At 36.1% G+C, this 18,111-nt stretch overlaps 1 protein-coding gene across 1 annotated transcript; it reads right to left on the bottom strand.

Moving 5' to 3' along the window:
• Positions 1 to 2,061: 2,061 nt before the first annotated feature.
• On the bottom strand, positions 2,062 to 17,878 carry LOC117316642 (contactin-associated protein-like 2). The gene is made up of 5 exons (XM_033871325.1): positions 17,778 to 17,878; positions 17,331 to 17,497; positions 6,561 to 6,707; positions 6,029 to 6,188; positions 2,062 to 2,620 (listed from the first exon to the last, which is right to left on the bottom strand). The coding sequence occupies exons 1-5, from the start codon at positions 17,821 to 17,823 to the stop codon at positions 2,364 to 2,366; spliced, it is 777 nt and encodes a 258-aa protein (XP_033727216.1). The 5' UTR covers positions 17,824 to 17,878; the 3' UTR covers positions 2,062 to 2,363.
• Between the last annotated feature and the right edge of the window lie 233 nt (positions 17,879 to 18,111).

Below are 18,111 nucleotides of genomic sequence, written 5' to 3'. Positions count from 1 at the left end.
CCTGTGATTCTAAAAAGTCAGACGTATGACACCGTAGCCGTCTTTGTTTACTGTACCCACCCAGTTATCACAGCGATCATCGGAAACTGTACGCTCTTACAATTTTTGTTTAAACATATCTGCTTCTCAGTAGCAGTTAATACTGAAAAAATCAGAGGCATGTGGATTTATAAATGACCCATTACCAACAGGAAATAAAAAACAATAACAATTGCAGTAAAATGATACAAATGCATTGAGCACTACAAGAACACACTTGTAAATTGCATAACAACCTACAGTGCATGCCGAATATAACGAGAATTTACATCAGGAGTTGGCTTGGTTTGGTTTGGTTTATTTTGTTTAACGGGAGTTGGCTCTCTTTTATCAAACACATTTGTTAATTTACAATAAATACCTATATATGGTCCACAACTTGAACTATTAGAAAATGATACCAAGGCCAACAGAACGAGTACTGAGAATAATTTTAATAAAATGTCGAGTTTCACCAAGGTCTGAATAACAGAATAAGGTAGCAGTTTTCAGTAAACAGTGCACAGTTCTGAAAAATAAGGCACGTGTTTATTATATATAAGCATAATTTGCTAACCTTAAATATTACCTATACAAAAATATATATATTTGTAATATCCACTACATTAGCATCTGAAAAAAAGTTCTGAAATGTAGGTAAAATTATAATTTTTTGCATGACATTGGCTGTTGATACGACGCTAGACAAATGAAACCAAATATTCTTTTTGCGGTTTTTCAGAAAACCATGATAACCACTATAAAAGACTTAAAGGAAATTGCAAAATATAACGATGTTTGCCCCAAAATTTCCTACGCATTTTTTGTCTGAAATCTATTTTAAATTAGATATCTATCCCAAAGGGAAGCTTAATCTTTCTATACGCCCGTCAACGACGGGTCGTATTATGGTATACCCTGCGCTGTACGTACGTTCATGGTGTTATTTGGCAATTTAACAAACAAACAAATATTAATTACTAAATTGACTTGTAATATACGAATATACATTTTTGGGAGAGGAAGGTGTTCCCCATTTTTTCTCAAAAATTCAACTATGTGTTCAAAGCTACAAAATCATGCCCGAGTATTTAATGGCTGTACTAAGTTTCATTAAAATAAATATAGTTTATAACAAAAAACAGGAAGAGAGAGAGCATAAAAATATTTTTTAAGAGATTATACAAAGTGACCATACTATCATTACATTTAAGTACATAAAAAATACACTCAGTGCCACACACATGCACATTGCACACATAGGAGGCCATAAATCAATGAAAATATATTTTGTACTGATGTTCCAGAACAAATTTATTTGAAATCCAAGTTTGTTAAAAAAAAAATCTAAATTAATATGAGACAATATAATACTATATGTGTTGATATTTTTACAACAAATTAAATCCTGAATGATTTTCGTCAAAAACAGTGAAATCTCTCAGAAAACAAAACTACAGTTATGATGGGAAACGGATACTGTCGGATATAACCAGATCGTACTAGGTTACGTAGAAACATGTGAAATTACAGATAAATAATGCGAACGATTTGTTAAATAACATCGAATGGGTGGAGATTGCTACTAAGGTAGCACACTACAGTATGACAGCCTGGCCATGGGGAATTTTTTTTGTTAAGCAAATAACTCCTGTATTATGATATGCATAAAAAATGAAAAAAAAAAAATGTACAATATAATTGGTATATTCAGTATGAAGTTGTACATACAGGCTTCACATTTGTTAAAACAAAAGTTAATGAATTGGTTCGAGATTTTATATTTCCGGATTTTCCGAAAGTGTGTTTACACAGGAAATTTAGTTTTGCCTACAGTGAAAAATGGAAGCCCACCGAAAAGGTAAGATAGCAGGAAAACTTAATTTACAACATATGTCAAAACAAGATTAATTCTGTCTTTGGGATAGAGATATTTAATTTCAAATAGGTTTCAGAAAAAAAAATGTGTAGAGAGTTGTGTCATCTTTTGTCAAATATCATAATATTTTGCAATTTATGAGCATTTTTAAGCTGTTACCAAGGTAATCAAAGCTCTAAAAATCACAGAAAATAAAAGTTTACTTTTCCTTCAGAGCTGTATTAAAATTGCAAATGTTCAGATTACAAATATGTATACTTTATCAGAGGTAACATGTAGAGTGAACTGGCAATGTTTACATATCTAAAACATGTGCCATATTTTTTCAGAATTGGGCATTTTTAATGTACACTGCTACCTAAATAATGATGCATGTCAACAAAATAACAGCCAAATTGATGTTCTCATCGTGTGTGAAATGATACCCAAACAGAGTTGCCTCATAAGGGTATGGACATTGAACTAATTATAAAGTGGTGGCATTGTTGTTTTGCACGAAGTACCAAACTCCGTCCAGATTCACAATTTGGTGCCATACATCGGAAGTCGAAGTAAGTAATCTACAGCGAGCAGACCCGATTTCAAACAGAAATATGTTACATTCTTTTTGTTTGAAACACTTCAAGCCACATAAACCTTGGTTCGATGCGTCTGTGTCCTCAATAATTGGAAAAACGTTTCCTGTAGATCCCAGCTTCGCTTCCCATCGTTGGCAATTTCTGTCTGAAAACAAATTGTATTTAACGTCACTAGATTGGTTTGGTTTGTTTAATGTCCTATCCACAGGCCATTCGAGCAATTTAGGACGTCATCCCATGTATACGAGATGCATGCGCGTAGTTTGTGCTTTGGGGGGGGCTGCTGTATGAGCTGTTTCCAACATTCTCAAATAGACATAGATAAACGATGTTATTATGGGTAATCCCATTATTCGCACTCATCACACGCAGGCATATCGCAAACACGGGAGTCCGTCCTTAAAGAAAACAAAAAACCAAACCAAACAATTTAGGATTCGACACAAAATCTTAAATTAATTTGTCAATATATATCAGATTGTTTTCTCCATGGTATGACGGTTCTATAAATAATACAAAACTAGTATGAATAGTACCATTTCCGCTTAATAGGTATTCGGTGGAAATAAACGAGAAGACGTCGTCGTCAATATCGCCCGCCCCGCCAAAGAAATGGAAACTACCAATGTATGAATTTGCTTGTTTGCATTAAATGCGGTATATAGGTTTTTCATCATTTGTTAAACATGGCAACAGGAAAAAGATGAGAAATGCGAAAAACACCTTATCCCGAAATTCACCGCAATGCGTGTACTAGATAACGTTTTCAGCTTCCAAATAACGCCCCGATATACTCTGCTGAAGCCCATGCTATCTGCATCACCCTCGAACACATTTAAACTACCAATGTAACAAAAGCAATTTTGTCTCGATTCGAAAAATACTCGGGTTCCTGGACATACCGGAATACTTGGCAATGAATAAGCAGATTCCGCAGCACAAGCAGCATTATCACTTCATTAAACTGATTTTAAACTCCATTTTTACCGATTTTAAACCGTCTGTAAATACATTGTTATCATTACAGTGGCAAAATAAATGAAATCAAAATGTAGACAACAAGTACTAATTGTAATGGGAAACCTTTAAAGATGTCCCCCAAACGCCCCGCAGTCGTACAATTATGTTCGGCATCCCTCAATATCCCTTTATACCAAATTTCATTGAAATCGAACAACATCTAACTTTCGACCAATCAGAACCCTCCGTATGGTTGATTCAGTTGATTTTGCAGTCCCCTTATACCCCTACTTATATCATCTATTTGATATGTAATTAGTGAGTTTCCGGACTGATATAGTAGTCCGGTGTTGTTATTAGTTAAGTGTATAGTTTCCGGATTGTTAAGATTTTCCATTCCGGCTTTTAGTACCTCCCAGAATGGATAGTCACGTGATGTTTTGATTTGGATGATCACGTGACTACTACAGAAAATTTTCACTGCCAGGAAAATTGGTTCATCCTAGTATTTTGCTAATACCCACCTCCTCCCCTGCTTTATTGTGCTCCTAAAGTTAGGATTTATGGTGGATGGCATTTCATATTATAGTTTTACTTGTATGTTAACGAAAAATATTTCTTGTATTTAATATGTCTATTGATATGACTGTTTTACTTGTGTGTATAGTGTAAAAGCTTATTTACATGTCCATGGGGCGTTTCAAAATCGGACAATATCTAAATTTAGACCAATCAGATGTCAGGAAATGGCGGCAATTTTGTTAAAAAGTGAAAGTGAGGTTACGAGAGTGACCGGTGTCCCATGATGTACCTACATACCAAATTTCATCAAAATTAGACAATGTGCGGGTCCCAGTAAGTGAAATAGAGGTGGGGGCCCAATAGGGGAAATTGAGGCAATTCCTTTTAATCGCTACTTGCCATAAAGCAATGAATGGATTTGAACACAATTTGATCAGAAACATCCTTGGGGAAAGGGGAACATATTTTGCATTAATGGTGACTCTGACCCACAAGGGGCCAAAGGGGCGGCCCAATAGGGAAAATAAAGACAATGCCTTTAAACCGCTACTTGTCATAAAGTTATGAATGGATTTGAATCAAATTTGTTTAGACACATCCTTGGCGGAAGGGGAACAGATTTTTCATTAATGATGACTCTGACCCCCAATGCAAGGGGCCAAAGAAGCGGGGCCCAATAGGGGTAATAGAGGTAATGCCTTTAAATTGCTTCTTGTCATAAAGTTATGAATGGATTTAAACACAATTTGATCAGAAACATCCTCGGATGAAGGGGAACATATTTTGCATAAATGGTGACCCTGACCCCCAAGGCGTCAAAGGGGCTGGGCCCAGTAAGTGAAATAGAGGTTATACCTTTAAATCGCTAATAGTCATTAAGTTATGAATGGATCTGAACCCAATTTGGTCAGAAACATCCGTGGGGGGAGGAAACAGATTTTGCATTAATGATGATTCTGGACCCCAAAGGGGCCAAAGGGATGGGGCCAAATAGGGGAAATAGAGGTAATTCCTTTAAATCGCTACTTTTCATAAAGTTATGCCCATTTGGGCAGAAACATCCTTGGGGGGAAGGGGAACAGATTTTGCATAAATTGTTAATCTTACCCCAAGGGGACAAAGGGGTGGGTGGGGTCCAGTAGGGGAAATTAAGGTAATTTCTTTAAATCGCTACTAGTCAAAGAGTTGTGAATGCATTTACATGTTGTAAAAACAATCCTTGAGGTCTCTCAGACCCTTAGAGTCTGGACTTCGTTATTTCTTTAAAGCAGTTGGGAACCCCACACTATAACCATATATAGCATTGTTTTAGATTGACAAATAAAGCGAATTTAATATGAACATTATTTTGACATTTGGTCAAATCAAACCAGGTGAGCGATACATGGGTCTCTTGTTTAAATTATCTATTAAACAGATGTTTTCAAAGATACAAAAACATGAAGCATATTTTCTTAATTACAGATACTTCGCGGAAACAGATAGCGTGTTGTTTTGTTTTAATCATCGAAATTAATCTCAGTCAACCAAGATAGCTAGAGGTTGCTGTGCTTGGTACAGCACCTAAAAATATCGAAGCGTAACTCCAAAATCATTTAAAATAATCTCTGGCTAGTTGGTTAATAGTTCAACACCTTAGTTGTACATTGTACATTTTAAGGGTACCCAGCCAACTCTATATATTTTTGTTCTTACTTTACTATTTTCTGTATGAATTAAGTTACTTGAAACCAGCACGCTTATCATAGGGATTAGTTGTACGCTGTCCTTGTTGGTTACGTAAGATCGACATGAGAGGATGATGTTTCAGGGTCTGCAGTGGCTTTGATTTCAAGTTGTACATGATATATCGTATTGACATGGTTATTAAAGTGTTTTTTACTTAAAGATAACATATCACCTATATATACATGTATATATATAAGTGATAGTGAAGGACTTTGCTAGGGTTCTATTACACATAAGTATGTATTAATACTACTTTGAAAATGTTTTTAACAAAAATTCATTATTCAAAAAAAAAAAAAAAAAAAAAAGTTAATATGCCGATATTATTTGTCTTGGTACGCACTTGATGTATATGACACTGGACATCCCTGTACCTCCAGTCTCATTGACCTCTTGTGATCTCCATATCCGGAAACCAAAATAACCCGGATGTACTTGGCGACGACTTTTCCCTCTATTTCGTTGGTAACGATTGTGTTTCTGTCGGAATTCCCTGGAAACATCTTGTTAAAGAGAAAAAGACAATAGGAAGTGTTGACAATGTCCACACAATTATGTACAAAAGCGTGTTATAGCTCAAATTAAACTGCATTATACAGCTATTCCGTCTAGGATTTGTCAGTTATGCCAAGTTATGCCAGGATGGTTTGGTTTGTTTAAGTTTTGTTTAGCATCAACAGCTTTAGTCATTTGGGACGAATTGTGTGTGTGAGACGCATGCATGTAATGTACTTGTCGTCCTTCTCCCAAAATGCGCAAGCTATTTTCTTGGGTTGATTTGATGATTAAAATGGAATGTTAGATATTTCAAACAGGAACATTAACATTAATTGAAATCTTCCAAAATATTGCCAGTCACTGTTAATTATTCTTACCTGTACATCGCCAGTAGAGTTTAATATATAACTCCATGTGATTCCGTCTATACTGGTGTTAACACTGTATAGAGTCACCCATTGATCATAACCGTCTCGTCCACGTGTCTGTATTGTCTTCAGTTCCGAGTCCGTCTGAAACTCCACCTGTAAATGATTTAAAACAAGGAACCCACATACCATTTAATCTTTTGTTCATTATTTTTATAATAGTCATTCAAAAATTTCACATGGCCGACATTTGAGGCAAGAGGATGAAGGTAATTACCTAGACACACACGAGGCGTGTGTGGAAAACAGGTTATAGTTGTGTGACCTGTGGCACTTATATGTGTGTGGAGTTTTTCAATGCAAGCGAATATACAGCTCATATACGACTAATCGCGATAGACAGCTCATGGTAAGTTATTCCTCAAGTTACAATATGATAAAGGATGTAAGCCGAAAACTGTCCTTTATGTAGATTATTGGTCCGAGACATATTTTACATATGCAGTTTGAGGCTTAAATCTTCTTAAAACACATCCCTGTTTTTATTAAATATTTTATCTTGCTCAAAACACATCCCTCTTTGTGTCAATTTTAAAAGTGTCAATGTTGAGAATCTGAAATCAAAACACGGACGCTTTTGATACAATATAGGTTTGGTTTGGTTTGGTTTGGTTTATTTTGTTTAACGTCCTATTAACAGCTAAGGTCATTTAAGGACCAAGCGTACCTGTGGTGTGCGAGTAAATTAACGTTCTGATAAAATTAGTCTGTTTTTTTGAAAGGAGTATGTAAAAAGGTCGCCTACCACCATTACAGTTACCATCTTTCTACACTGCCCTGCAGGTAGGGAAACACACATACGCACTTAACACACGCATGCATGTTGCACGCACGGGAGGCCGTCCTTAAATGACCTTAGCTGTTAATAGGACGTTAAACAAAATAAACCAAACCAAACCGAACTGCAGGTAGGGCGTAAGAATTGTACCTGCTGCCCCCATTGCAAGATCGTAAGAGGCGACTAAATTTGGGATCTTATCTTTTCTCTTCTTTCTGAACAACTTTCTTCTTCCTAATGCCTTTTGGCCTTTAGTTGAGCGTTCGCCGCTGTGAGGAAGACTGGGTTCTGTCCCCTAGCCGAGACATAGAGGTTCCCCAACGAGTGGAGATTTTAGCGAGTGTCTTTTCAAAATTAGAAAATTAACTAACGAGAGTTGGATAAAAATGATAAACAATCGTCACGAGTAGGGGAACTTGTTTATCCCATAACTTCTTTACTTACAAATGTAAGCATGTCAAGTTCAATTCTCCCAACGTAGCAACTAAATTCCGTGAACCAAATCACTACGGGACAAAATATAGGTCGTTATGAACGAAAGCTTATCATCTATTTTAGATGCACGACTCATATCTTCTGTACTATATTTTTAAATGATATTATTTCACAAAACGAAATATAAGTTTGAAAGTCCTTGTATCTGTGTAATTTATTAATAGGTAACTTGTTTAAATAGCTCCGCTCGAAATATTAGAAGACGACACCGTCATCGCGAAGTTGAACGTCACCGCTGAATATTAGACTAATCATTGTCAGATTCAATTATCTGTCCTTTCCTGGATTTCGTAGGTATGCTATTACTGGTTATTGTGATGTTAAATGTTCATTCTGAAATTTATTCATTCAAGACATCGTGCATGTCAATAAATATTTCGGAAACCGAGAGCTGGAGTGTTGAGCAATATAGGCCTAACAGTTATAAAATGGTTATGTAGACCTAGTTTACGTTTGTCAGTGTGTTTACAAGAAATCTCGTCAGTTTAGTGACATGAGACAAATATTCCAAGATGATTTTTAAAGTTTTGTGTTTGGGATAAATATATTCGTAATAAAGGTAAGTGGAATGATAAGAAAACTTGTGTTTATTCGGGTTTTTTTCCTGGTCCGTACCGAATGACACCCAACTAAAAGGGAAGCTGCCTAACAGTTACGTTAGATGGTGCGACCGTTTCATTCAAATGACTACGATTTAGAGACAGCGATTTAACCATTTTGTATTACATTTGTTCATTGTTTTGATAATTCATTCATTGCTATCTGGATCCACTGCATATCTAGAATCAAGGGGGGGGGGGGGGTGTGTCAGTTTTAATTCGCTACTTGTAGGCCTATAATCGATGCAATATCTCGCTTCCGTCGTCTATTTTACCATCAAATTATATTTCGTACGACTCAAACCCCAGATTAATCGACATTTCCATGAGGACACCCGGGGACCCCTCTCACCCAGTTTAATATGCTAATGTTGAGCACCAAAAAATCATCAAAACGTGTCCATGCTGATCTTTTGAAGACAGACGGCAAAAAAAGAGAAGATAAGTGAGAGTAGTAAAAATAGTCCGTGGTCAAAGGCCAGAGGTTAGCCAATCAGATTCGTTGGAGGTCACAAATGACCAATCGGAGGCTTAGAAAGTGGTTACACACCGCGGTGTGTAAACAAAAACAATAACACACTGCTACGAATTTTATCACGTGCCATATCAGTTGTGAAACAAGCGTGGTTATGGGATAAATTTTGTTTAACGTCCTGTTAACAGCTAAGATCATTTAAGGACGGCCTCCCGTGCGTGCGACATGCATGCGTGTGGTGAGTGCGTATATGTGTTTTTGGAGGATGCGGTATGCTCGTGTTCAGTCTCCTTGTGATAGGCCGGAACTTTTACCGATTTATAGTGCTACCTCACTAAAGAATACTGCCGAAGACACCCAGCAGGACACCCCACTCGGTCACATTATACTGACAACGGGCTAACCAGTCGTCCCACCTCAAGTACGCTGAGCGCTAAGCAGGAGTAGCAACTACCATCTTTAAAGACTGTGGTATGTCTCGGCCAGGGGACAGAACCCAAAGACTTTCTCACAGGGGCGAACGCTCAACTAAAGGCCAAAAGTGAGAAGAAAGCTGTTAAGAAAGAAGAGAAACGATAAGATCCCAAATTTAGTCGCCTCTTACGATCAGGGGCAGCAGGTACAATTCTTACGCCCTACCTGCAGGGCAGTTATTACAAAGGAATATATGGACACGATAGTTAAGAAACTGCAAAAAACAAACGTACAGGGAAAATGAGGAATTTGAGAACTCTCTAAAGTGGGGGATAAGTACTGAAAAATTGGTGGACAGAAAATCATATCAACACGAACTCGAACTGCAGGGTCGGAAGAATTCGATCAGGATAGCCGGCCTCGGTGACACGTCAGACAGAAGGAACGACGGAAGAAACAGGAGATTATAAGGACTGGAAGAACACTAAAAGGGTCATGGTTCACGGTGCCTTAGAACGTGACGAGGACAAAGAGACATAGTGAAGCATTTCGGCTGGACTATGTTCAAAATTCCTACAAAACAGACGGGAAAGGGGTTCGTAGTGTTGATGAACGAGAAGAGAAGACTTTTTCATGATATTAAGCTCACGAAGTAGTGTCTTGACAATGACTCTTATGTCAATTACTCTGTGAAATGAACTATATATTATATATATATATATTATATACAGACCCGTGTACGTTCGCAGTTCCGATTTAAGCGTAGCGTTTCCGTAGCACTTCCGTAGCATTACCGTATCACTTCCGTACCATTTCCGTATCACTACCGTAGCATTACCGTACCATTTCCGTAGCACTTCCGTAGCATTACCGTACCATTTCCGTAGCGTTTGCGTCCACTTACCGTAGCATTACCGTAGCATTTGCGTTTACCTATTTTCACTCGCTGACCGTCTCATAACCGTTCGGTAGAAAATTTTGCGGAGTGTATTTTTTATCGAAACGAAATTTAGTTAAATATACTTACCGAACGTCACTAAAGCATAGTAGCGACAGCAAATAATTTAATAAGGAGGTGAGAATTAAATATATATGGTTATACATCTTTCTGTATATTTGTTTAGAAAAAATAACACTCTCACAAAAAACAAGTCAAGTCACATGGTCCATCGATCTTAGTGTGATAAAAAAAATGGCGGATCCTAGTATAGTAGTCGACGCATTACGATGGAAACGAAGATGAAGATCGTGTCAAATAAACAATATTTCCTTTACTGTGCTATAGTCAAACCTTTAAAACAGTTCCATGTAATATGCAATGGTCAGGCTACATGTATAGGGTACAAATGGTCCAGACAGTATCACACAGGTAAACTAGGGTAGTTAGACTTAATTGTCAGCGATGATACAAACAACACAGCATGTTGTACACTGGTCAACTAAAGGTACGGTATTCTGTGGACCAATTGATACTAGGTGTGAAAGGTAGAACAATAAGAGATAATTATGACCTACAGGTAAGGCTATAGACTCCTTCATAAAACTTGGCTTCCAACATTAATGAGAATGTCATCGTGATCTACGGAGTTATTCATTATTTATTTCAGTTTTAAAACCCAAAGGTCTAATCACAAAATTGATAACACATGATAAAATCAGAGACCGTATAAATGTGATATATATTTTTCTCGGTAAAACTACGACAGGAAATTCAAATCTATATCTTCGGATCATATGTGATATATATGTATGTATCTGATAAAGTATAACAAGAGTAAATTAATTACAAAGTAAGAGCAAATACGGTATATAAAGTGCATACACATGTGAAATAGAACTGATGTCCTAAATAGAAATCATCCAGATAATCAAGTTAGTCTTGTTATGAACAGTAAAAAAGAGACTTAATTCTGAAAACAAATCTTCGTCCGACATAAATCTCTCAAGTGAGACGTTAAAAAACTGTCAGGAATATGACAAACATAGTTTTAATCAATTAGGACTCTTTTAAGAACATTACAATTTCTTACAATAATCCAGAATTTACAGGGATAAAGCAGGGTTGAGCTACTCGACCTAGTCAAAAAAAGATGTGGAACTAAAAAGTTAAATTATCCTGTACAAGTTCGATCAAGCAGGCTATGTAAAGATTTGAATAAAAATATATGTATTAATGCCTACATACCAGACTAGGTAAGTTGAATTGTGTACAAAACATGTAATATAGACTATGATCGTTTAATTTTGATTTAAAACACGTAAAAGATGTAAAAGAGAGGGTGAATCATTTGAATCGCGTAGTTTAAGGACTGATATTATACAGATATTTTTTGTATCATCACACTAACATCATCGTCAAAGTTGGAATAGCAAAAACTTTTCTTCGTGGCAACGTCGCTTTACTTCATTAAGAAACACATCCGCTGCTAGTTTGATAGAATTTTATAATTATTGGTATGCACAAAAAATATTTGCTTTGGTGTCTTTTCTAAAATTGTTATTTTGTAAAAAAAAAAAAAAAAATTTAAAAAAAAAAATTTAAAAATAAATAAATTAATAACACACACACCCTCACACATATACACAGATTTAAATAACAGTCATACAAGACACTTGTTAATACTTCTATCATAAAAAGCATACATTTGTAATTTAAAGATGGTGATGGTTTCATGATATATGTAAACTTAATAAATTTCGATTTTTACTGTGAAGATCTAAGATTTGTTATAAGTAGCCTCTATAAATTCATTTGAATCATTATTGTTTAAGTCATATTCAACTTGACATTTTCATATTTTCTTTCATGAAAGTAAGAACAGGCTACTGCTATAGTTTAAACTCACTCAGGTGTAAAATTTGACATGTTGGCCAGGTAATACAGGTACATTTCTGTATGTTGGCTAAGTGAGAATAAGCCATAATTGGACCCCGGGGGGTTAATTGGGGACAGGTCACCTGGCCAGGTATACCACGTGCCAGACATAAAAGAGCTAGACTGATCGGCATCTTACAGGTAAAGTGTGATAGGATGCATGTCCTCAAGGCTGTGGGGTTGCATATTGCGCCCAGTTGGCCATTGGCAACAGACCTTTCATAGATGTTTCGCTTCAATGTAATGTACATGTGGTCTGAACATGTACATGTCTCAAGATCTGTCGACAGAACATACAATGTATAATATCATATAGATGACTTGTACTGTAAAAAGCCTTTCAAGTTGAGAATAACAATGTAAAAGAAACTTTAGTAAATTAACATTCAATTAAAATTTAAAATTCTGACAAAATATTTACATGAAGTATATGTACACCTGAGTCAGCCATTATTAGGCCTCTGACACAAACTGATGTATTGTAATAGAAGCATGTAAATGATTAAAATGATCGCAAACAGCATCAAAATTAATTTCAAAAGTAGATTCTTCACTCTACACTGTTGAAGTCTTTATATATTGAATCAAAGTATTACCGGGTTATGTCCTTTGTGATAATAAGTTTAAAAAAAACTATTGTGCACTAATTATACGTTTACTTCAGTACCTTAAATCTCGTGCACTCCTCACTTCTCCTAGGGTGCAAAGGTTAACTGATTGTCACTCAACTGTAGTTGTAGTCCATTAATAAATATTTTCAGAGTGTTATCCATTATCACGTAAACATACAGAGTCTGCTCCATTGCAGACGTGTGATATCAGAGACATATATATGTCTGGTGATATACACGTATCTGATTGCACATGTACATTGTATAGTCTTAAGTATATAATTATTAATGTTTTGTTTTTAGTTTTTATCCCTCCCCATGCAGCCAGAATTTCCTCTGATCCGACATCAGACTTTTAAACAAATCGTCAATGCTTACACACCATTAATATTACCAGTGATTGTTATATATAGACTTGCCAGGCATGTACATGTACTTGACTTAATTGTCCCCCTTACTTGTTGCCATGGGTACTAATCCCCCCCTCCCCACCACCATCAACTTCACCTGATGGCCATGGATATACACTTGATTATGAGTCACCGGGCTCAGGTGTGTAAGTCATAACCACACCTGGTCAGTTTCTCCTTTTTACAATTAGCCCTAGGCGGGTCTATTCATAGCCTGGTCAATCTGTGTTCAGAATTCTTGATCTGTTTACCTGTACCTAAATTAACACTTTGATACAAGTTTTACAATTCAATTAGTTTATTACTTAAACCTTAGGGTTTATCAGTACAAATGCGGTGAATAAATGCAGTGAAAATATAGATAAATACATCAAAAAAAAACGATAAAGTTCGGACACACAGAGACAACACATACGCGACCGCAGCGCTAGTGTAGAGCGTGATTTTATTTTAAAATTAAATACTATCGACTTTTGTTGCCGAGAATAATAAATTATGACCTTAATATTTCCGGTTTCTAAAAGTTGTACAAATTCTCGCAAACTGAGGTTTTCTATAGTAGTACAGTTTGATAAAACGTTCTTCCACTTCCCGATACAACATTCACTCCATCAGACACCTTTCACTATCGTTTCTACGAGTTCGCTTCGTCTAGGATCCGCTTTTTATAAGAACCAGATAATTTATTCAGAAACGGTCGATTATTTGTGAGCGTCAATCGTAGCATTTCCGTAGCATTACCGTAGCATTACCGTAGCACTCCCGTAGCATTACCGTACCATTTCCGTAGCATTACCGTACCATTTCCGTACCATTTCCGTAGCATTACCGTACCATTTCCGTAGCACTTCCGTAGCATTACCGTACCATTTCCGTAGCGTTTGCGTTTAAGACGGAACAGCGAACGTACACGGGTCTGTACTATATATATTGTAGAGGTCGATCGTATCCGTTACTTCATGCTTTTTTCGACCAGTGTATATATGTGTTGTGTTCCTTTATTCCATGTGATCATTCATTTCTCGAATGAAAGTGTTACGATATTCCTGGGATGTGTTTTTCTTTTTCTGGGTGTATTAATGAATTTTTAGCATAGGTTAGTCATTCATTAAAAAGTTATATGTATAATGTATTATTAATAAGTAAATATGAAATAGTTATATTACGTCTTCAGCGCTCGATCTACCTGTACCTGGTCTAAAACGTATTTGACTACGTATTCTTGATTTTTACTTTTATATTGTATTATGTATATGTACGTTATATACGTCTAGAACAGCCGTCAGTAAATATACACTATACAATTCTTATGTTATACTTCCGGTTAAATAATAAAATGCCACTCCTCTATATCGGTATACATAAATATGTCCGTGATGAAAGGGGTGGTCATGTTCTAGTATTCTATTCTATATCTATAAAACATCTTTCTATTGGTTTTATTGGGTTCCGTTTGGATCTTATTCCGGAAAACGAACTGAAAGTGGTTTATATTTCTAGCTTATCTAAACTCGCTTCTGGTACGGCTGTGTAGGCCATTTGTACACGTGTGAGCCGTGAAGATTGTCGTTACCTAGGTTCCCCGTACTTCGCATGACGTTTTGGTGTTGTCTTTCGCTTAATCTGTTAATAGGACTTTAAACAAAATAAACCAGACCAAACCAAACTCTTTATCTGCTTGTGTTTTATTTCCTTACGGCCCCTTTGCCGATACACTCATGTATCCAGCACACGCACGCACGTTCCCTCTCTCTCGCACAAATGCATGCATCACAGGTTTATGCCCAATTGAAATTTAGTCTGATTCCGACAGTTAAGATGTGTTCCTAACATAGTCCATATACAGTACATTTTGAACACCATTATCAAGTACTGAAACGGATTAAATTGAAATGTGATTACTTGAAGAAAATGATTTCAGTACTTCTTTAAATGATACGTGCACCGTTAAAGAGAATATAATTAACCAAATCACACAATGAAAGTGTGATAAAGTAAGATTTCAACAGTACATCTAAGCAATTTTCAACAAAGATATATCAAAGCTTAAATATTAAAAATGTTTATTTTAAAAAACAGTTTTTTTCGAGTGAAAATTGTTTTTCTTTTTTTTCTGATGTTTCATTTTCACTCTTTAAGATTTGACCAATCAAAACACTGCCTTCAAACGACAATTTGGAAAATTAAAAGCTTCTCCGGTATATTTTGCTTTTAAAATATAGGCCAAATAAACAAAATATCTACCAATGTCTTCAGTAATACCAAATATATTCCACTCGTGTTTCTTATATTTTGATGTTACACTCGTGGAAATGTAAACATATATAAGCGCCACTCGTGAAATATATTTGGTATTACTGAAGACGCGGTTAGATGTCCTCTATATATTTTGGGATGATACCAAATCTCTTAAGGGAAATGATAGGAAAGAAATTTTGTGCGCAGGAGGTGGGGGGACGTAAACATGTATATTCAGTGTTTTGTGATTCTCTGTACTTTTGGACAGCTTCAAGTCACGTATTGGACGGTTACAGGTGATGCTGTTGCATTCTGCTGGAAAGCTAGTATGTAGATAACAGTGTTAAAACTACAAACATATATATATATATATGTACATATCTTGTGTGCATTTGTCTTTTTTACAGCGATGTGTATTCATTGGAGTAAGTTGAATGTGTCGGCGAAGTAAGTGGATTGTGTAAAGCGAAGTGTGTTAGTGGATTGTGTACAGCTGAGTGTGTACAGCGGAGTGTGTTATTGGATTGTGTACAGTGGATTGTGTACATCGGAGTGTAAGTGGAGTGTGTACAGCGGAGTGTGTAAGTGGAATGCATACAGTGGATTTTATACAGTGGAGTATGTAGGTGGATTGTGTACAGTGGAGTGTGTAAGTGGAGTGTGTACATCGGAGTATAAGTGGATTGTGTACAGCGGAGTGGGTAAGTACAGTAAGTGGCGACAGCATTACTCCACTTTGTTATCTACGTATGTCCTAAGACGTGATATCTTGTGAATGGACGTTCATAGTTTGGGGATACTTGTCCTTAGAAAGGTGTTATATTATAGTACATATAGAGACATTTTAATCTATGATGGCCGGAAGATACGCTGGTTGGCGTTACTGATACGTACTGGAGACCATATTACAACTTGTTCAAAGATCATTCCGACCGGAGACTTCAGTAATTGAGGAGCTGTTGAGCTATATGTCTTCCAACAATTGGAAAGCCATGAAAATAACATATTTATAGAATTACAGGTGTATAATATGTATATAAATACTGTGATAAATATAGGGAATGAAAGAGTATGCGCCTTTATGGACTTATTTGTTACTGTATTTAATATAGATAAATATAAATATTGTATTGATCATTTAAGAACGGCATCCTCAGGTATGCCATGTGATTGAATGCATTGGAATTTGTTTTCGGGAGCAATTATTCAATGAAATAAATGTAGAGTTATTGAAGGGTACCTGCAAATTTAGAAATCATTTCAAAAGGTTTAAGTATTAATTGAACAAATTGAAATTTTACTGTCTCTCTTCCTTTAAAAAAGAAGGTAGTCCTTCATGTCGGGAGATTTAAATATATTTTTTCAAAATTTTCCTACCTATCAGGAAAAGGGAACAACTATGCATTACAATGTCAATGTTGCTATTTTTACATGAGAGAAAAATCACGTGAACTATGCTTTCACAAATGTAGTACAAATATGCAATGCCTCGTGAAACTACATAGTAAGTCTATTGATTTAAAACGCTAAAACTCAAACTTACTTCAGATAACTAGCAAAAATATTTCGTAGATTCACATTTCACATTAAACAAGTCTATGACTTGTAATCCAATGTAACTGATAGTTTCCCTTGATGAATGGTTAAAATGAACTTTTAACACCTATGACATATACAAGAAAACGAAACCATGTTCCCAGTACAAAATTGATAAACTGACAAAGAATGAAAAAATAGATTTGCAAATTTGTTTGCTTCATCGCCAACGCCCTTAATTGTTTGCCATTTTCGACACTGTTTAATAAACATGGTGTTTGACATTACCTGTAAATATTGCTCGTTGTCAGTATCCTGTGGACACCAGGCGTTGCTACTGTTGATTCTTGCAGCATATATGTCACAGGCGCCATAAGTGGATGATGCCGAAAACGCATTGTCAGAAACACCATATGTTCCAGTCACTAGATTTACATCACAAGGACTACATTTTACTGAAATTGTAAATTTCGTTACACATTTGTTTGCCTTTGATTTGGTTTCGGCTTGTTGTAAACGAATTTTAAACAGGTTTTGTCATCTTAAACGTGTTTCTGCGAGACTTTATCCTGCTATAAATTGTTGATATATCTGTACATAATGCGTCTTTGTGACTAGTTTGGTTTTGTTCATTAAAAAGTGCCAAGGTTAAAAAATAAAAAGTATCGATTGAAATATAATCGTAAAAACAACTACAGGTAATCGTTATAAGAAAGCAATTTAAATAAAACTCACCACAACGCAACATCAACAGGGCGAGTATTTGTATCACCCTCTCCATTATATGTAGTCCACCACCAGTGTCCAATGCAGCTCTTGTTTCTATTGCGATAGTGAATAACGTTGCCCCGGGATACTAGTAAAGGCCAATGTATTCTAATTATTCTGTGTGCTGAGTGCTGACCATAGCGAACGCATTACCTAAGTACACAATACGCCAACAATCTGACATAACGATTATTTAAATAACGTTAACGAACTCGACCTCTTTAAATCCGTATATACTATATGTCCTCTTCCTTTTAACATCCTCGTGTCAGTTTTGTCGTTCCATGATGTGCTTACGCCG

The sequence above is a fragment of the Pecten maximus genome, chromosome 18 (genome assembly GCF_902652985.1).
Source record: "Pecten maximus chromosome 18, xPecMax1.1, whole genome shotgun sequence".
NCBI classification, from domain to species: Eukaryota; Metazoa; Mollusca; class Bivalvia; order Pectinida; family Pectinidae; genus Pecten; species Pecten maximus.
Note: the sequence above shows the minus strand (reverse complement) of the source record. Positions and strands in the feature narration are given on the sequence as shown.